Here is a 21,174-nt window from a genome sequence, read left to right as displayed (position 1 = left end):
GGTGTAATAGATCGTTTTTACACGCCCCATATTGCAGTAACCTTATCCTTGCAGTATGCAGCAGCTTACTGCTTCAGATTAGACCGGTTGTCTCTCAGAACCTGTTTGCCTCCATCAGTGCTGCATCTGTCAGTACTGGTCTTCAAAGTACGGGGTTGGAAAGCTCTGCTGCTCTTCAGGCAAACTGGGAAAATTTCTTCCCAGGTAATCAAGGGTGCATGTCAAGGTAATTGAACTTTACAGATAGCTATGCTTTATGCTCCCATTGCATTTACAATTTACAACTATTCATAGCTGATACTTAGTGTGCTTGAAAGTTTTAATTATTGATTCATTTTCAGCCATCAAAGATTTTATCATGTATGTAAAAGTGTAACCTCTTCCCTTATAACTTCAAAACAGCAAATGCGTCAAAAAAGTAAGCAGCAAGCCAAAATAGAAGCCACGCAGAAGCTTGAACAAGTGAAAAATGAACAGCAGCAACAGCAGCAGCAACAGCAGCAGCAGCAGTTTGGTTCACAACAGCATCTGAGCCAGTCTGGCTCAGACACGCCTAGCAGTGGGATCCAGAGCCCCTTGACACCGCAGACTGGCAATGGCAGTATGTCTCCTGCGCAGCAAACATTCCACAAGGATCTATTTGCAAAGCAGCAGCTACCTGCTACACCTACTTCAGCATCCTCCGATGACGTGTTCCTAAAACCACAGGCCCCACCCCCTACTCCAACCCGAATCCAACACGATTCCCTGTCTCAGTCTCAGACTCCCCAGACATCCTCCCAGCAGATGTTTTCTCCAGGTTCCGCAAGCACAAGGCCTCCTTCTCCAATGGATCCATACGCTAAGATGGTGGGAACACCTAGACCGGCGCCTATTAATCAAAACATTGTTAGAAGGGGTAGCATCACACCGTTAGACACCTGTGCACCACAGTCAGCCATGTCCAGGCCCATCCAGGTCACGGAACCATCAGGAAGCAGGCCTTCGCCAGTCAGGGATTCATGTTCTTCATCTCCAAGCAGCAACGATCCCTATGCAAAGCCACCAGACACGCCCAGGCCTGTCATGCCACCAGATCAGTTCTCCAAACCCCTGGGGGTCCCGCGGTCACCCATAGTTATGGAGCAGTCAGGGAAGGTTCCTTTGACAGCTGGAAGCGGTGATCCCTTCACTAAGCCAGCTCCCAGAACCGATACCTTTCAGAGACAGAGAGTAACTTCTGCTGATGCGTATGCACGGCCCCCGTTGACTCCTACTCCTACTCCTGTTGATGGTAGCCCTGGACCCTTTAAAACTCCCATGCGCCCACCTCAGTCTCCACAAGATCCTTACGCCTCGATGCCAACCACACCGAGGCGCGTTCCTGTTGATCCGTATGAGCGGCCCGCTTTGACACCGAGGCCAGTGGATAACTTCTCCCATAATCAGCCTAACGATCCGTACAGCCAGCCCCCCCTTACTCCCCATCCTGCAATAAAAGAGTCTTTCGCCCATCCGCCCCGGATAGTGCGACAACAAAGTGATTCTTTCCCTCAATCCGGACCCATTTCAAGGCCAGCTTCTCAGGACCCTTACTCCCAACCTCCAGGTACTCCCCGGCCAGTTGCCGATCCTTATGCCCAACCTCCAGGAACTCCTCGGCCCACCACAGTCGATCCATATATGCAGCAGCCACCAACACCAAGACCTGCACAGCCAGCAGATTTATTTGCTCAGTCCCCAGCAAGTCAGAGACATTCTGATCCGTACGCTCAACCTCCTGGAACGCCAAGGCCAGTTCTGAATGATCCTTACTCTCAGCAACCAGGAACTCCAAGGCCAGGAATACCAGAGAGTTTTAACAGACCTGCAATGACAAGACCAGGATTAATACCAAACAGAGATCCTTTCCTGCAGACATCACAGAACAGGTTGCAGGGCACTTTTGTCAGGCCGCCAGACCCATGTTCTCAAACTCCCAGACCAGCAGGACCTGCAATAACAGATTCATTTAGCCATGGTCCTGCTGCTCCAGCACGTGACCCCTATGATCAACCACCCATGACTCCAAGACCTCAGCCAGAATCTTTTGGAACTGGTCAGCTAGCCCACGATACTGCCGAACAGTCACGGCCTGGATCTGAGGGCAACTTCAATGCATCTGCAAATTCTCCAATGAGTTCTCAAGGGCAGCAGTTCCCCAAAGTTTCACAAGTTCCTGGCCCAGCACCCACTACAGGAGTAACGGATACACAGAATACCATGAATATGTCTCCTCAAGCAGATACTGAAAAATTAAGACAGGTGAGAATAATGTTTAATACTGATGGTATTGAAATTTCATAAGTAGGAGAATTTCCCCCGTTTTTGGTAAATATTTGAAGTTTCTTGGCATTAAACACAGCTGTGTAATGTAGAATTACATCTGTTCACTTGCTGTATTGATTTGGCTCTCCTAGATAGGGCCAGAATGTATAGAATATAAAAACATCAGTAATTTTTAAGGAATTTGGGGCAAGATCCAAAAATGAAGTAAAGGTTATCGTTGAAGCTGTTGAAGAGGTAGATGACCGGTCTACAATAGTTCTGTCATATACGAGGTGAGGGAGAAAAACCTCAAAAGGACAACTAATTGTATCCTGCAATAGATGAGATGTAAAATTGATTGTCAGTGACTTGTTCACCGACTGAAAAAGGGAGCATAGGCAAGAGTCTTAGCCTAGACATCCAACTTCTCAGGCAGCTAACGTGGTGAGGTGAATTCTGCCACTGGTCACTGCTCCTCTGCAGGCACATTCACTCCAGGCTTTGGTCAGTGAATGTTTCACAAACTGCTCTTGTTGAGCCATACGTAAAATTGCCTTCAACTTGTGGAAAGCTGCCTGGTGTTTTGTTTGGAAGGAGCAATGGGAAGTGGATTTAGCAGAAAAATTGGTAGCATTGCTCACGCAGAGTGAGAGTAAATTCTGCAACTTTGGTGTAAATATCTTGCTGAATTTTCTTCAGTGGACCTCCCTCCAGTCACCTTTCTCCCTTGGGATGCACATTTTCACGTGAAGGGGTCTGCATTGCTGGAATAGAAAAAGGAAAAGAGCATTGCTTCTGTGTTAGCTGGTGAAATGGGTTTGCACTATATGCTCTAACAAGAGGTCTGGAGATAAAAATTGTGTTTTACCAGCGTTCTTGTACAATCTGATCCCTCTTCTAACTTCTGAGGTGATTATGGTAATGTAATGTTTTTCTGTAGTGATTGAAGAACTTCTTTCCTCCGAAAGGCTTAACCTAGCGAAGTATAACACTTCAAAATATGTCAATTGCAATGTCAAGCGCAATGAATTATTTTTTTTAAACAGCGCCAGAAATTACGTGAAATTATTCTACAACAACAGCAGCAGAAGAAGAATGCAGTTCGTCAGGAAAAAGCCTTACAGGAGCAAGCAGCTACTCCCCATGCAACTCCTCTTCAGCATTGGCAGCAAGACAACTTAAATCCAATTTTTAACCGTCCTCCTCCTCCGTATCCTGGGAATATTAGGTCCTCTGTTGTCCCTCCAGGCGGGCCAAGGTTCCCAGTATACCCAAAAGATCAACGCGGACCATTTCCTGGTGACGGGCAATTCAATAGACCCCAGTTTCCAGGAGATATGAATGCCATGGGGATGAGACCACATGGTCTTAGGTAAGCAGTTTGGTCTCTTAAAACCCAGATATTACAGCAGTAGTTCTAAATCTGCAGAAATTGTTAGATACAATGTTTGGGTCTTTTGGAGGGTGAAAAAATCATACATTATCTACAGTAGCTGGTAATCTTACCTGAAGTTGTATGTACAGTACCTTTTCTTGTAAGTATCTGTAACATTAGAATGTACTTATCACTGATTAACACTCTTCTAAACTGTATTTTATTGGGAATTTATCAGAAATAAAAAGGAGAAACTGGAAATTTTGGTAAACTGCAAGATACTGTTGCCCATTGTTTTGAGGCATTTATTTAAAAAAAAAAAAAAAAAAGGTATAACTTTAGCTTTTGCTGCTTTAGAAATGGATCAGTGTAATATTTTTGTTTTCCTTTATAATGAATATGTAATCTAATGTTGACTTCTGTCTCTGCCATTTTACAATGAATACCAGTATTGACATATATTGTAGTCTCAGGAATTAATATTTTCAATATTTTGAATTTATTTCAGTAAATCTGTGCATTACTTTTTCAGTGTACTAAGTTGAATTAAAATGTAGTTTGTTTGCTTAGATCTTGCTGTCACAGAGCTTTCTATTCATTATTATTGGAATTGAAAACAGGTTGTTTATTAAACATAATTAAAGCAATTATTTTATTGTAGTTATAAAACTCATTTGAATATAAGCATAATCAGTCACAATATTTATTTAAATATCTTAATGAATGTATCATGTAAAGCAGTTTGGTGAATAGTTATTTAGTCAAGTATGACAGGCTAGGCAGTCCTGAGAAAAAAGATTATTTAGTCTTTCATACTTTATTTTAGATTTGGGTTTCCAGGAGGTGGCCATGGTCCACCATCAGGTCAAGAACGTTTCCTCAGCCCTCAGCAGCCGATGCAACGCCCTGGAGTCCCACCACAGCTGAGAAGATCTCTGTCTATCGATATGTCTCGGCCAGTGAACAATCCGCAAATAAATAATACGTCTGGGATCTCGCAGCATTTTCCTCCGCAGGGAATTCAAGTTCAGCAGCACAATATATTGGGTCAAGCATTTATTGAACTACGTCACAGAGCTCCTGATGGGAGGCCAAGGCTGCCTTTTACTCCTTCTGCAACAAATGTTATGGATCCATCAGCGCAACATCAGCGACATGCAGGGTTTATACCCAGGCAGGAATTTCCGGGCCCAAGACCGGCAGAACCACTGAGACACAATTCTCAAGGTATACCTAACCAGTTGCAGATGTCTACAGGTTTGGAGCATATGTCACAGCCCCAGCAGGATCAAATCAATCCTGAAAACCCACCTGCACTTGTAATACGTTCTCTAAGCCATCCACCAGTGGCCGATGCTTTCCCAGGACCATCTTTGCCTACACCTGCACCAAGCGATGAATCGGCAAATTTACAGATTCCTACCCAGCCGAGTGATGGTCTAGAAGAAAAGCTTGATCCTGATGATCCTGCTGTAAAAGATTTGGATGTGAAAGACCTTGATGGGGTTGAAGTCAAAGATTTGGATGATGAGGATCTGGAAAATTTGAATCTAGACACAGAGGATGGAAAAGGGGATGAACTGGACACTTTAGATAACTTGGAAACCAATGATCCTCACCTTGATGACCTTCTAAGATCTGGGGAATTTGATATAATTGCATACACAGATCCCGACCTTGACGTGGGGGATAAGAAAGGAATGTTTAATGAAGAACTAGATCTTAGTGTCCCCATTGATGACAAACTAGATATCCAGGGCAAGGCAGAAGAACCAAAACAGAAGGAGCAAGGGGATAAAACTGAAGCCCATCCTGAGACCTTGTCACCACAGAAGAAATCTACTACAGAAAATGAAATTAAAACAGAAGTGCTTTCCCCAAAGACTCATGAGGAAAAGAAGAATGAAAATGAAAAAAGCGATGGAAATGCTGAATCAACAAGTACTCAACAGGCTGCCGAAACGGAGTTGAAAGATGGAGAAAAGGCTCCTGCGCAGCCTGCTAACCCAGACTTCCCTGACAAAACTACTGCTGTTCCCAGTCAAGAAACAACTGTGCCTAGTCCAGATGCTCAGGGATCTGCTCCATTGCCTGTTCAAGGAGCAGTAAGTTCCTGCAGTATTTCTGGGTCCACACCAGTCCTCTCGAGTTTGCTAGCTAATGAAAGCTCAGATAATGCTGAAGCAAGGACACTAGGGTCTCCCTCTCAATCTTTGCCAGCAACACAACTGAACCAAGCATCAGGTATTCCACAAACACTAATGACACCTGGTGGACAGATCCTGGAAAACACTTTAAATTCCAATTTGGCCATGGTGCCACGAATAAACCATAACTTTTCTCAAGGCTCACCAAACCCTGGGTTTATTCAGGGTCAGTCAGCAAATCATAACTTTGGGACAGGACAGACGTCTGGTCAAACTGTGGCTGTAACAAACCGTCCTGGTCCTAGTGGCATATCTGGTCCTCAGCAGATAATGCTCCCTCAACCATTAGCTCAACAACAAAACCGAGAGAGACCACTGCTGCTGGAGGAGCAGCCACTTCTTCTGCAGGATCTTTTGGATCAGGAAAGGCAGGAGCAGCAGCAGCAGCGGCAGATGCAAGCCATGATTCGCCAACGCTCGGAGCCATTTTTCCCCAATATTGGTATGTGGGTGATCCATTTGTATGTGTGTTTTGGTTAGTCATTTAAAAATAAATAGATAAATAATCTGTAGCACTGAAAGAAGCAGGTAGATGTTTGGAATGTGAGGGTAGCATAACAAAAAATCAACCTGAGCAGGAGGTATAATGGAAGTCTGGTAATTGAGTGTGTAAGTGAAATGCTGAACACTGGCAAGGCTCGGATTGACTTTACCAAGATCAGGATTAACACTATACTACTGTTAATTTGTCAAGCGTGAGCTCTGTCACTTCATATGTAATGTGGAGTAAATGCACTCTTTGTAAACAAAATGACATGATCAAGGGCAATAACTGACCTTTTGATATTCAAAATACCTCTTTTCTGTTTATGGTTGTTCTGCATTTTTTGGCAATGTTCACGGTGGCTCAAGGAAAGGAATCGTTGAATGTAGCCCGGCCACCCTAGATGGCTAAGATGACCTCCAGAGGTCTCTTCCAGCCTCAGACGTTCTGTACTCACTCATGAGGACCATCAGTCATTCCTGGTTGTCCTGCTCTGTGGAGCAACAAACAGGAGAGATGGCAGGAAAGAGGCATAGTTCACCATGCTTATGGTCTTCGTAGATACTGTATGTGGCGTGTGCCTTTCTGCCTGCAGTACTACCAGTAATTACAGAGCGACCAAACAGTTCTTCGTAGTACGTTTGTGGTGATGGGTCAGTTTTGCCAGCTAAACTCAGAAACAGCCCAGCTTATTGATTCTTAGAACTACAAATAGAATTTATTAATCTGCTGTCTCAAATTTAGTCTAGAGCCCTTCTCAGCCTGATCTGCCTTACTTTGTGTGTCATGGCTGAAAACAAGAGCAGTTGTGGCTGGATTAACTTTCCTCAGGGAATATATGAAGCAACATATTTACCATGAATTTCAAAGTGGAGAAGACAAGTAATTTGAAATAGTAATGCAGTTATGTTGTTGTGCTGATGATTTATGTATGAACCAGATCTGAACAAGTCAGTTCCAATTAATAACTTGTAACGTTCAGCTTTGTAATTCAATTTTGCTGTCTTTCTTTCATAGACTTTGATGCAATTACAGATCCTATAATGAAAGCAAAAATGGTAGCTCTGAAGGGGATCAATAAAGTCATGGCACAGAGTAACATGGGGATGCCACCAATGGTTATGAACAGGTAAGCAATGCTCAACACCTTTCTCTAGGGCTGCTAAATCCAGCTGGCGACTGGTCACAAGTGGTGTTCCCCAGGGGTCAGTGTTGGGGCCCATCCTCTTTAACATCTTTATTGATGACTTGGATGAGAGAATTGAGTGCACCCTCAGTAAGTTTGCAGATGACACCAAGTTGGGGCAAGTGTTGATCTACTGGAGGGTAGGGAGGCCCTGTAAAGGGACCTGGACAGGACGGGTCGATGGGCAGAGCCAGTGGGATGAGGTTCACCATGGCCAAGTGTCGGGTCCTGCACTTTGGCCACAACAAACCCATGCAGTGCTACAGGCTTGGGGCAGAGTGGCTGGAAAGCTGTGCAGAGGAAAAGGGTCTGGGGGTGTTGGTCAGTGCTCGCCTGAACATGAGCAAGCACTTGGCCAAGAAGGCTTGTATCAAGAATAGTGTAGCCAGCAGGACTACTCTGCTCTGGTGAGGCCACACCTCGAGTGCTGTGTTTGGTTTTGGACCCCTCACTACAAGAAGGATATTGAGGCACAAAGAAGAGCTACAAAGCTGGTGAAGGGCAAGGAGCACAGGTCCATTGAGGAGCGGCTGAGGGACCTGGGGTTGTTTAGTCTGGAGAAGAGGAGGCTCAGGGGAGACCTCATTGCTCTCTACAGCTACCTGGAAGTAAGCTGTGGGGAGCTGGGGGTCGGCCTCTTCTCACAGGTGATGGGACCAGAGAGAATGGCCTCAAGTTGTGCCAGGGGAGGTTCAGGTTGGAAATTAGGAGACATTTCTTCTCAGAAAGAGTAGTTAATTAGGGACATGGTTTGGTGGGTAATATTGGCAGTAAGGTGATCGTTGGACCAGATGATCTTGGAGGTATTTTCCAACCTTAAATATTCTATGATTCTGTAATATCTAAATGTGTTGTTCTCTTCATTTTTTCTTTGTATTAGAATATTTAAAATTCTAATACATTTTTTTTTTCAGTGCACCTTCAGTATTTTTAGCACAGTATGCCATGTTTGGTTCACCTGTCATAAAAGTGTAAAAATGCAGTAGTATAAGCCATGAGCAAAGTGTTGTAGGAGCAAACGAGAAATAATAATCTACTGTTTTTTAAAACATTTGGTAAGGAAGTTAGAGCAAATGTCTAGAAAATATATGCATGCTTTGTTGAAGTTCATTGTAATACAGAATGTTGCCTTCTCCCCAAAACACCCAGCAGTTCTAAAAGATCCAATTTTACTTTGTGTTTATGTATCAATAGGTTTCCCTTTATGGGTCAGCCGGTGCCGGGGGCTCAGACCAGCGAAGGCCAGAATCACATGCAGCAGGCCATTACACAGGTAGTACAACTTGATACGGAGTTTACAACACAAATGTTTAGTAATGATAACTTTCTTAAATTGGATCATGATTTAATTTTCCCATTTATATGTTTTTCTGAAATTTCTAGGATGGAAGTTTGACACCTCAGATTTCTAGACCCAATCCTCCCAATTTTGGTCCTGGTTTTGTCAGTAAGTACAGATCGAAGAATTTGTTGTATGTCAACTTTTAATTTGACAGTTCTGTTACTTTTTTTTTTCTAAATAAAATGTCCATAAATTGATCCTTTTTAAATTGAGACACTTCATCATTACAACACCAATTCAGGAAAGGGTGAATAGTAAATTTTATTAACTTTTTACTTCTAAACTATCCTCAAAAAAACATCATTAGGAAAGAGGGAAGTGGAACACACAAATAATTAGCATTATTTGTATGTGTTTAAGAACAGTAATTGTATTTATCTGACAGGCTGCTATCTCAAAGATCAGGTCTTCTGCTGTGTTGTAGTATTCTGAGCTGAGTGAGAACAAGAATCTATACTGATGGGTTATTTTTATTCAAGAAGCAAAAAGATTGGTGCAGCATCATTGTCATTTTAAAAAATACCAACAAAAGCTTTCCAAGCATTAAGCAAGACTGGCTGGGAAACACAGTTACTGAAAGTAGAAATATATAGCTCCCTTACTTCTGCTTGCCCTGATCAATTGCAAATGGTAGTCTCTGAGACAAGGAAGAGATTTGTTAGCAGAAATTAAAACAGCATATGTAGGGAGAGAAAGATGACATACGAAAAGCGCTACTGCTAAAACTTCACTTGATATTTATTAATAAAAGAAACAAAGCAAACACCTTCATCTTTTCCAGCAACTGCAGTAGCCGTGCTAAATACATAATGCGAAGTTTTAGTAATATTTTCTGTATTAATTTCTGATGAGATCCTAAATGGAACTCAGCAGTGGCTTAGCTCTGTTTGGGGGGTGGTTCTGAGCATTTGAGAAAATCTGTTCTTCATTTCAGTAGTAGTTATTCTTACCTGGAACTTGTTAATATTTCAGTACTTTCCATCTGCAGTTCCTCTCCATCATTTCCACTTGGTTGTCCCTTCAGGTTACATGATTAGTTTCACAGAATATATCACTGAAAGAATTAGTGCCCCTTGAGGCTGTAGATAGCTCTGTGAATCGATTTAGTTGAGCTGTTAGGTTCAATGACTGTTTCTACCACAGTGACTGTTAAAGAGGAATGTGGTAGAAACTGGAGCACAAGGAGGATGCGGTTGTACTAAAATCATACTGTCCTATAGATATCCTTATTCTTTATACAAGATAAACATTCTTCACATGGAAATTCCTTGCCTCATTCCTGATTATCCAGTTCATTGCTGCAATGTGATCGTGAGACAAATGATACTGTCACCAAACCCTGTGTCTCACTTTCTGGGCTCAGTGCCAGTAAAGTGTTATTGGACATGATTGTTTTGCCTCCGGAAAAATATCTGAGAGCCATGGATTGCTCCTGGCAGATCAGCATTTCTCATTTGCAAAAAGAGTAATGTCACAGTTAGAGTCTAAATGACAGTACAGTTATTTGTGGGGAGGAAAAGGCATTGGTACTGAAGGCACTGTGCTGAGAGCCAAGAGAAAGATATTTTTACAGAGAAGACAAATTGTAAAAAGCTTGGGTTTTGGTGCGGTAATTTTCATGCAGTAACTTTGAATTGTAGAGTAGTTTGTATTTTAATTTATTCTATTATAATTTATAATAAATGATAAGTCAGAAATATGTCATATAGTCTAAATTATCAGACATTTCTAAAAACAAATTAACCTGCCGGTACTTTCTTCACTCCTGATGATATTTCAGGATCTCTGTCAAATGAAGTAAAGCTTATGCCATCTGTGATTAGAAACGAGAGATATGTTACACTTTAATATATAAATTGGTATTTCTTTACTTTGGAATCCTACCCCAGTTTCTATGATCTGTAGTGGCTGGGTTTTGGTTTCAGTTGAAAGAAAGTAGTGTTTTATCCAATTCCTTTTTTACATCTCCAGTGAAGTGTCTTTCTCTACCAGTGGAGAATGTCTCTCCACTCGCTTTTGTGTTTCAGCTCAGGTTAAATAGCTTCTACTTCTCCCTTACTAATTAGCTATCCCAATTTACTAGTGTTCAAATTACCTTGCCTTCTTTATCATCCTGAAGTTGAGTACAATGATTGTTGATTTTGAAATACGAGACAGTGTATGGAACTGGAAACCTGACGAGGCTCTACCTTTCTTTCATTTCATGAATTTTTCATGTTTATGATTTTAACTTTTTTTTCCTAGAAGTCATAACAAAAATAGATTTAAGTTTACAAAACTTGTGCAAATACCAGAAATAATTAGACCATATTTCATGCAAGTCTGTGTCTTTATTCCCTAATCTATATTTGCCTGTACCCAATGCCTTCAAGAGGCCTTCCATATCCCTTCTTTTGTGACAGAACAGGGAACCACCTGCAGGTTCTGCAGTTTTTGCAAAGCTGCTTTTGCTCGCTGGCAAGCACATACACACATATACTGACTGGATAGTGGTCTGGTGTCCCTGGAAATTAAGGGCTTAAGTTAAAACTGCTTTCTCAATAAAGACAGCAATTTGGATCTCATCTTCTTTACTCAGATTACTCCAAGAGCTTAATGTCTCTTGAGATCTCAACTCATCTGTCAAATTTGGCTGAACTTGACCAACAGTTTCATAAGATAAGGGGGGGAACCTGATGGTTAAACTCCATCTCTATAAAGTACGATGAGATCATGTCATACTTTATTTCCCTTGTCTCTTAGATGATTCACAAAGAAAGCAATATGAGGAATGGCTGCAAGAAACACAACAGCTTCTCCAAATGCAACAGAAGTACCTTGAGGAGCAAATCGGAGCACACAGAAAATCAAAAAAAGCACTCTCAGCAAAACAGCGTACAGCCAAGAAAGCTGGCCGTGAGTTCCCAGAAGAAGATGCAGAACAGCTTAAACATGTTACAGAGCAGCAAAGTATGGTCCAAAAACAGCTAGAACAGGTAATCAATCATTGGGAAACAAAACTGTTCACCTTAATGCTAAGTTGTTACACTGGTGTGACTCTTCTTTAAATCTGCTAAAACATGAATTGAAATGCTTAAATATAGTGGAGCTTATTTGAAAGGAGCCATTCCCTATTATAAGTTGTGCGTGTAACGGTGTTACTCTGGATCACCATTGACACTGGAGTTGTAGGAGGACATGCTACAGCAAAAATTACAACAAAAAGCTATTTTAGTACTTTGGGAAGAAGAGATATTTTTAGCAGGATGATTTACAGTGAATTCCTAGAGCCATGAAAAGCACAAATGAAAGATGGAAATTGCAAAGGTCTGAGCATGTAGGGTCTTGTTTCAGCATTGAATGAATTTTACAACTCTGAGCTTTTTCAGACATCCTTATGTAATCAGTAACTTGGTTATATGCCAGTTAAATGTTACTGTTTGGAAATCTCTCCTCATTATGTCTTTAATGCTAGCCTAGTTTTATCATCTGTCTGGTCCTTAGACACTAATCATCAGTGCGTTGTCTGTTACTGTATTGTAGAATAATAAAGGTCAAAGGGGTATCTGGAGGTCATCTAGTTGAGTCTCCTGATCAGTGGAGGACTAGCTCTGTGGGTAGATTGGGTTACTCGAGGCCATGTCACTCAAGTTTTGATAAGTCTCCAAAAGCAAAGATTTCCCAGCCTGTCTGGGCCCCCGTTCCAATGTGTAGCCACTTTCACTGTGTGTTTTTTTCTTTATTTATATTCAGTTGGAATTTCACTTGCTGCATCTTGTAACTGTAATTATAGTAAGCAAGATTAAAGTTAAGCCCGTGATTGCTTTGATAAATTTATGGTTTGGCCAACAGTATAGAATCCTATGTTCCTCAAGACGTCATGTAGAAATTATCTGGCATGATGTTTCCTTACTGGATGGGTGGGGAATCTTTTTGTTGTCAGGAACAGATAGACCTGCCAAATATTTAAATGCTTTAGAATTATCTTTTATTAATATGAGGTAAAAAATTGGCAGCAGGCTGCTTGGAATGAAGTCCTGAGATTTATCTGACTCCCAGGTTCTTGCTCCTGTGTTGCCTCAAGAGAAAGTATGCATTGGATGGACTATTCTTTGGCTTGTCTTTTCGCTGTGTGGAAGAGGGATGATGCAGATAATTATGTCTGTCATTTCTTCATTTTCTTTCTTTCCCTTCCACAACAAATGACAAGTAGGTTAAACACAAAAATACTCACTTCAACCAATCTCTCTCATACATACTTCACTCTTGTCTTGCAGTGGAGTTACGTCAAAGTAACAGCTAATGATGATATTGCTGGCAGATTCGTTTAGTGCCATGTAATTAACGTTCTTTTATTCCTCATTTTTAAACTTGAGCTGCATATGTGGCTGGAAAACGTCCTCTACTCCCATTCAAGCACTGGTTTAGACCAGTCATCCAGATCCTAAACAGCAGTTTCTTATATACCTGGATGGACTTTAACTAAATTTTTACAAAAGTGCATTTCCAAGGACCTATTTGAAGCAATTTCTCATTCTTCCAAAAGAGATCAAGTCCTTTTTTCTACAATCAAGCTTCTATCACTTTTGGAAAAGGGAAAACTACATATGCACAGAGAAAAAAAGCTCTCATATGCTTGTGCTGGTCACAGGCAGAGAAACTGGAGCTGTCTCGGAGCAATGTGAGCTTATGTCTGACAGTTACTATATTAGCTCAGGCACGGAGCCATGCGGCCACAACCATATTGCTTCCACGGCCAGGGCAGTCTGACTGCTTTGGTGTGGCGCCGTGCCTGTGCTAATAAGCTCTGTGTCGTTCTCCACGGCTCTGGTAGAGTCACTGGCTTGCTCTGCGCAGGTGCTGGTCCTGTGAGGTCTCATCCACTTCCAAGTACAGTCACGGGGCTCGCTGCCACTGCACATTCTGGGAGGGCAGCGTGGTTTGGATGCCTCCTTGTTTAATCGTACTGAGCCAACACAGGGCTGTGTAACAGCTGAGAAGTCCTGGGGCACTGGGCTGTGCAGTGCAGACGGATCCAGTTGGTGGCTTTATGCAGTGTCGCTGTTTGTCTGGCAGTACCAATGCCAAGCCAGATCTCATAAGTTATCTTGGACCTGAGATGGATCTGTAAATAGCCCTTTGGGTGCATCTGTCCTGCCTTGTGGAGCATGTCCTGTAATATCTCTGTTGTCCTCAGCTTTCTAGAGTATCTTTTGCCTCAGATTAAAGCACTCAGGGAGTGTTTTCAAACATTTTTGATTACGTTATGGACTTTTCATATCAGTACAACAGCAAATGGAAGTTGCAGAAGTTGCAATCTTAACAAACAGAAGAGATTCCATCATCCATATTTTATAAAGCAATGGTTTACAAGTCCTTTGATTTTCTTGGAGAGCAGTGTAGTTAGGTATCTATTTGTATTTCTGAAATACTCTCTCATCCTGGTGATGCTGTCAGATCTTTTTTTTGGCTTCTCCCATTTCCCTTAAAAAAATAAACTACTTAACTTTTAGTGTCCATGTCCAGTGTATTCTCATCTTTAAATTTAAAATTCTCAAGCAGCAGTTGTCTTTTTCCTCTGCTGTGTGATGTTCAGGAATCACTGTTTATCTGCAAACATTTTCTTTTTAGCTGCATCTTTAAAAAAAAATTTGATGTGTGTGTATCATCCATCTCGCCATTTCTTTCTTCCTGTCTGTTCCCAGCTATAGTTATTCCATACGTGGATGCTAAGATTTGTACAAGGATTGCTTTGATTTTAGGTTTGTGTTCTGTAGCACAGTGCCATCTTGGTATGTAATTATAACTGTTAGGCGCTGTTATTTTTTCTAAAATTTTGGGGTGGATGGTATTGCTAATTAAATAATGGGTATTTAACCTTAGAAAGGGAGAGAAAGTAAGACGACGCAGAAGTGCTATTTTCACATAAGCTTAATTTTCTACTGGAAAGTTGCATGTTATTTGATTCTTTATGTAGTCAGTACATGTCAGAGATGAGTAATGACTTCTTAAATTTACAGATCCGAAAGCAGCAGAAGGAGCATGCAGAACTAATTGAGGAATATCGAATCAAGCAGCAGCAGCAGCAGCAGCAGCAGCAGTGTGGCATGGCACCCCACGCCATCATGCCAGGAGTCCAGCCTCAACCACCGATGGTTCCCGGAGGAACGTCACCAGCAATGAATCAGCAAAACTTCCCCATGGTGGCACAACAGCTCCAGCACCAGCAGCATGCAGTGGTGATCCCGGGGCAGCCCAACCCAACCAGAATGCCAAATTTATCGGGCTGGCAAGCTGCAAATGCCCCTGCGAGTCATCTTGCCATGAATCCAGCAAGGATGCAGCCTCCAATGACGCCGTTGCCAATTACTCCTGGTACACCAGCTCCCGTGCCTGGTCCAAATGCAACTGCACAGTCAGGGCCACCACCGAGGGTGGAGTTCGATGACAACAACCCTTTTAGTGAAAGTTTTCAAGAGCGGGAGAGGAAGGAGCGTTTACGAGAGCAGCAGGAACGGCAACGCATCCAGCTTATGCAGGAGGTAGATCGACAGAGGGCTTTGCAGCAGAGGATGGAACTGGAACAGCACGGTATGATAGGGTCTGAACTAAATAACAGAGCATCCTTATCGCAGATACCTTTCTTTAATTCTGATCTGCCTTGTGATTTCATCCAAACGCCGCGCCCTCTTCAGCAGTCTCCACAGCACCAGCAGCAACAAATGGGACAAATGCTGCAGCAAGGTCCTGTGAACTCGCCTCCCGCCACAAATTTCATGCAAAGCGGTGAGCGAAGGCCAGTGGGACCTACAGCTTTTGGACCCGATGGATCTGCTGTTCCGGGTGGAGCCCCCAATTTCCATAATGTAAAACAAACTCACGGGAATCTTCCTGGGGCCACCTTCACGCAGAACCAAGTCAGGCCCCCATTTGCTCCTTCTGTACCTTCATCTACAGTACCTTCATCTACAGCACTCAGCAGCGGTGCCCCGTGTGGTTCGGACACTAGTGTGCCCCAGGCAACAAACTTCCCTGGATCAAGCCAGTCTCTCATACAGCTGTATTCTGACATAATTCCAGAAGAGAAAGGGAAAAAGAAAAGGACACGAAAAAAGAAAAAGGACGATGACGCTGAGTCGATAAAAGCCCCCTCAACTCCCCATTCAGACATTACTGCACCGTCAACTCCAACCATTTCTGATTCTACCTCCACCCCCACAGTTAATACCCCCAGCGAACTTACACGTCATCAGGATGAGCAAGAGTCAGTGGAGTTAACAGGTCCATCAACATCAAATGCAGCAGAGAGCCAGACCTCTCCAGAGCTGGAAAGTAAGCTCCCCAGCAGCAGCTTGCCACAGAAACAGCCAAGCGTAAGTATGGAGACTGAAAAGGATAAAGCAGAGACATCTACCAGCATTCAAGAAGTTAAACTAGAAAAGGCAGAAACTGATCAATGCTCAGGTCAAGCTGAGCCTAAAACAGAAAATCAAAGCAGTGTTAAGGTGGAAGAAGATAAGGTCACGTCACAGCCTGCCTCTTCAGCTCAGAGTCCAGCCCAGCCAGCTAGCGTTCCAGCAGCAAAAGGGGAGTCAGGGAATGAATTGCTGAAACACCTGCTTAAAAACAAAAAATCCTCATCTCTTCTAAATCAGAAATCAGAGAACAGCTGTCGAACAGAAGACGAGACTGCTGGGGATAAGAAGTTAACAGAGAAGCAGAATCCAGCAGAAGGAGCGGTGAGCCTATTACTGCTTTGTTGTGCAATGATAACCAACAGCCAAAGGCCAGTTTGTGTCTTTGCTGCAAGCATTTTTGAGGATATGCAGGGAGGTAACCTCCCTGCACAAGGGTGGAATAAACTGATTTAAGGATTTTTAACCTGCCTTCCTATCTTTTCTCCCTATGTTACAAAAAGCAAAATCAAATGACTTCATAGATGAGTATATTCAGAAATTATTAAAATGCAAGAAACACTTTTTTTCTGTGAATAATCGTCTTAAAACATGCCACGTCCTAATGTGTACTAAGATGAAGGCACAATTTTACAGAATGACTTAATTACATCCTAGTATGTTCCTGTACATCATGCTGTATGTCTGTATGTGGCTTTGTTTTGTGAGTCCCCTTTTGTCAGGTACAGGATGAGCTGTGTACCTTTGCAGAGGTGTGGGGCTGGGCTTCATACACCTTCAGCTGCCAACCTGCAGTGTTGTGTGAATGAACCAAGCCTATATTCATTTTTTGCCAGTGAAGATCCTGTACTCTCTTTAATCTTAACAGATTAAACATTTTAACATTTTAAGATGTAGTAAACATCTTAACAGATTAACATTTTCTAGGATTTTTTATCAAAAGCATGAAATTGTTAAATCTCCTGAAATTGCTGGATTTCCATTTTACGTAATATTTCTCCAATTACTTCTATTTTAATGGAATTGTTAATTCTTTGTATTAGTGGCATTGTATGATTTAATAATTTATAAGGCTCTTAAAAACTAGAAAATGGCTTTCTGTACAGGTAGGGTACACTTGACACTTAGTATACTTTGTTGGCTATTTTATTGTGATCTTCAGTCTCAACAGCTTTGTTTTATGACTCCCTAAACTCTAAGTACATCCTTGAAATAAAACGTAAACACATTCAAAATGAATACAAACTGATAAATGTAATTGTGAGCAGCAAGTAACTTAGGTAAGTGTTAAAGATCCCCAGTTAAAACATGTATGACAGGAATAGTTGGAGAGCCCTTATGTTAGGGATTGTACAGAGCTGTTTAGAATAATAATTGCTAAAAAGAAATTAGACTTTCTCTTGGCATGACACCATCTGTTGCATTACCAAGTCCCATTCTGATATTTTTTTCCACTGCTATCCTTTTATATGAAGAATGGCTTTGCAAATTAGGACTAAAAGTATTTAATCAAATGGTACAGAGCAGAACCATTTCACAATACCGTTTCTGTTCTAAACTCCAAAGACATTTGTATTACATTAACTTACACGCCTTTCTTCTGTAACCAAGTTTCCCTTTTATTATCCCCTCATGAAAATCTCTAAGGCTGCATGCGCATGTGACTTTATTTTAGTGGGTATTCAGAAGAATATGTTTCTGCTCCGTGAGTTTTAATGATGTTTTCAGACGTCAGTGGTGTTAATGGTAAGCCATAATTCTGCACACAGGGACAGTACAGCAGTTACAGTTGCCAGCAAGACAGTAAAGTAAACAAACCATAAATTCAGGGTGTTATCAGCGAGATATATTGCTGTGCGTGTTCTTTAGACTATTGTGCGATAAATTTGAATGAACTGTATATTAAAATGTCAAAAATTCTGCTTCTCTTTCTTTTTTTCTACCAGCAAACTCCAGGAAACCAGATGCAAGGTGCATTTGGGTGTAGTAACAGCCAGCTTCAGAGAACAGATGTGGGACATGAAACCAAGAAGCAGAGAAATAAGCGAACTCAGAGGACGGGGGAGAAGGCAGCTCCTCGGTCCAAGAAAAGAAAAAAAGAGGAAGAAGAAAAACAAGCGATCTACCCTAACGCTGATACATTCATCCAGCTCAAGCAAGTAGGTATACGGAGACTGGGTAACTCAGCAAGGGGACACTTTAAAGAGTGGCTTTCTCATGATGAAAATGAAGTGGTTAATGAAGTTGAATTTTGAGTCCAGGGTTTAGAAAATAAAACTTCACAATAAAGGAAAATCAAAGGTTTGGTTTTATTTCAGTTTGGAATATCTATTGGCTTGGCAGCATTCATTAGTCTCAAAGTGGAATTCCTGCCTGCTCTGGCAGCAGCTCTGGCTGAGCTGCCAGGGAACTGGGCGTTGTGCCTCCGGTGGCCTGGGGACCATCTTCCTGGAAAAGCAGAGGGGTCTGTGTTTGAGGCAATTGTCTTGAGAGTGGGTGAATTCCCTTTAAAAAAGAAAAAAAAAAAAAGAATAAAATCTACTCTACTAACGATAAGATATCTGTGATGCTTTTATTTTGTAGTTAGACTCATTTCTAACGTTTTCTTTACTTTTAATACAGCAGCTTTCTCTCCTGCCTTTGATGGAACCAATAATTGGAGTGAGCTTTGCACATTTTCTTCCTTACGGCAGTGGCCAGCTAAATGGTGGAAATCGACTTGTAGGAAGTTTTGGTAGCGCTACTCTTGATGGAGCTTCGGATTACTACTCCCAGCTCATTTACAAGGTACAGCTTTAATCTAGATATCCACTCTGGGCTCTCTGTGAGAAATGTTCTAATTATTGCTGCAGCTTGGTTGTATTTTGTGCCCTTTATGAAACCAGAAGAAAACACTCTTGTTATACTAAATGGGCTGTTCAGTGTTGGAACAGAGATTGTTTTACCCTCTGATAGTGGAAATCAGTTCTAGAAACTGTCGTAAACAAATTAGGAAGTATTCCATTTACAAATGGATGCTAAGTAGTGAAAATTGTAATTACAGTTTTATGGAGCAGAAAAGGCTGAATTCCCAGTACTTTGCAAAGTCGTTGAAAGCACTAAAGCATTTCTTAATGTGAATTAAATTGGAAATAGACTTCTTCTCATTTGTCCACTAAGCCCTAACTAAGAACTCTGAACAAAATAGACCATTTGTTGGTAAGCTAATAACCCACAGACTTTTAAAACTCAGTCTCTGAGATCAGAATTGCAATATTGGGATACAGCAAGACAGTGAACAGAGAGAATCAAATCTGATGCTTGGCTACCCTAATATAAAACTTCAGTAAATGATGAAAAAAGTGATGTTTACTCCAGCCTTAAAAGACATGTTCTGAGCTGAGAATGAGACCTCGCAGATCTGGTTGCTGTGGTCGAAAGTGATAATATGTATTTGCTTTGTATGCATGACTGCCACAAGGATAGATGTTGAAGTTCTCATTTAATTTTTGTTTAAAATATGGGCAGTTAAGTAAGCTACTGAGAAGTAGTTCGGAATGTGAACTCGAACTTGCAGAGTATGCTTCTCCATGGTAACTGCTTCAGTGAAAGCTCATCCTGTGCTAAATGCGAGGTAACTTCCCTTTTTGTGAGAAAAGGTAACTCACTGGTTGTGATGGAGGGTCACTGTGGTATAGTTCTCTCAATCTTAAGATCAGACCTTTGCTTAAACTAGAGGAACTTGTTGGGGCTCCCAAGCAGTTCATAAAAATGCTCTCTGTGCTTCTGTGTAAATACTTCAGCTCTACTTTCTTTCTGTAATGTATATTTCTCATGCAAACTATATTTCTGTGATAGTACCATTGATAGAAGAAGAAGAAAACATATTTTTTAATAATGGATACTTTATATTTGGTCATACATTCGAGAATTAACTGTTGGTGTTTATGAATGCTACGTCTGGGTATGAAAATAACTGAGTGGGTTACGTTATCTCCTGCTAGAACAAGGCAAGTTTTCACCCTGTGCTTCACAGCTAATTTACAGTTTTTTACTCTACTGCAGCAGAACAATCTGAGTAATCCTCCAACACCCCCAGCCTCTCTTCCGCCCACACCACCTCCTGTGGCATGCCAGAAGTTGGTAAATGGCTTTGCAACCACTGAAGAACTGGCTGGCAAGGCTGGTATGTTAGGAGGTCATGATGGTAAGATTAATACGTATTGTTTCCATAATAAATGAGTCAAGTTTGTAGCAAATTACAAAACAGATAACTGGGGTGCTTTTTGGTCTTCTTCTATAAAAACAACACAGTTAGCCCCTTTTAAGACTGTAATTGCTATTACCTAGTTATATTTTACACCAGTATAATGTCAAATGATAAGGTGTTTTTTTCCCTTTTGAAAACAAGTTGAGATCTAGAAGTACTCTATAAAGAAATTAAAAAGAAAACTTCAAAATCAAATTTTTATGGCCACTACAAATTACTAACTAATTAGCTGAGTGAGCAGTCTCCTTGAAAAGTGTCCTCAGCAGATTTTATATGTAGTCTATGTGTGTTTCTAATGCTTGTAATTTGGTCAATTAAAATTGCTTTCTGTTAAGTAAAACTTAATACTGCCTTTTCCCTAGGACTGTTCAGTAATAAAATTCTTTCCAGCCTCTTTTCTTCTGTTGTTAAAAAGTTGTTGAGTTTAAGTAAAATAAAAATACTCTTATATTGGCAGAAGGCACATTCAAAAGTGCCAAGCCTTTTAGCTCAAAACTTGCTTTTTTATTTAATTATATTTTTTTAAAGCGTGGAGATTAATCATGAACAGACAAAAATTTTTTCAACTACAAATGGATGAGAGCTGCATTACCATCTGCTCTTAATGCCTTGGTTGTATCTGGGAGCTGCCAGTACTTCAGAATGCAAATC

General features: G+C 41.4%; 1 protein-coding gene across 13 annotated transcripts in view; it reads left to right on the top strand.

Annotated features, from left to right (window-relative positions):
* The window catches only part of KMT2C (lysine methyltransferase 2C), a 195,648-nt gene that overhangs the window by 160,747 nt on the left and 13,727 nt on the right, over positions 1 to 21,174 (top strand). For 10 of the 13 annotated variants that reach the window (XM_082753723.1, XM_082753722.1, XM_082753720.1 and 7 more), the window contains 11 exons: positions 403 to 2,283; positions 3,333 to 3,658; positions 4,488 to 6,310; positions 7,370 to 7,481; positions 8,733 to 8,811; positions 8,922 to 8,985; positions 11,623 to 11,855; positions 14,880 to 16,598; positions 18,221 to 18,433; positions 18,897 to 19,061; positions 20,319 to 20,460. In XM_082753723.1, the coding sequence (XP_082609849.1) occupies positions 403 to 2,283; positions 3,333 to 3,658; positions 4,488 to 6,310; positions 7,370 to 7,481; positions 8,733 to 8,811; positions 8,922 to 8,985; positions 11,623 to 11,855; positions 14,880 to 16,598; positions 18,221 to 18,433; positions 18,897 to 19,061; positions 20,319 to 20,460 (6,757 nt within the window). The remainder of the gene's footprint in view (positions 1 to 402; positions 2,284 to 3,332; positions 3,659 to 4,487; positions 6,311 to 7,369; positions 7,482 to 8,732; positions 8,812 to 8,921; positions 8,986 to 11,622; positions 11,856 to 14,879; positions 16,599 to 18,220; positions 18,434 to 18,896; positions 19,062 to 20,318; positions 20,461 to 21,174) is intronic. The other 3 variants (XM_082753715.1, XM_082753716.1, XM_082753717.1) reach the window with 2 other exon arrangements.

This window comes from Aythya marila (genome assembly GCF_965140915.1).
Source record: "Aythya marila genome assembly, chromosome: 2".
NCBI classification, from domain to species: domain Eukaryota; kingdom Metazoa; phylum Chordata; class Aves; order Anseriformes; family Anatidae; genus Aythya; species Aythya marila.
The sequence above is the reverse complement of the archived record's forward strand: the minus strand, read 5'-3'. Positions and strand labels throughout refer to the sequence as shown.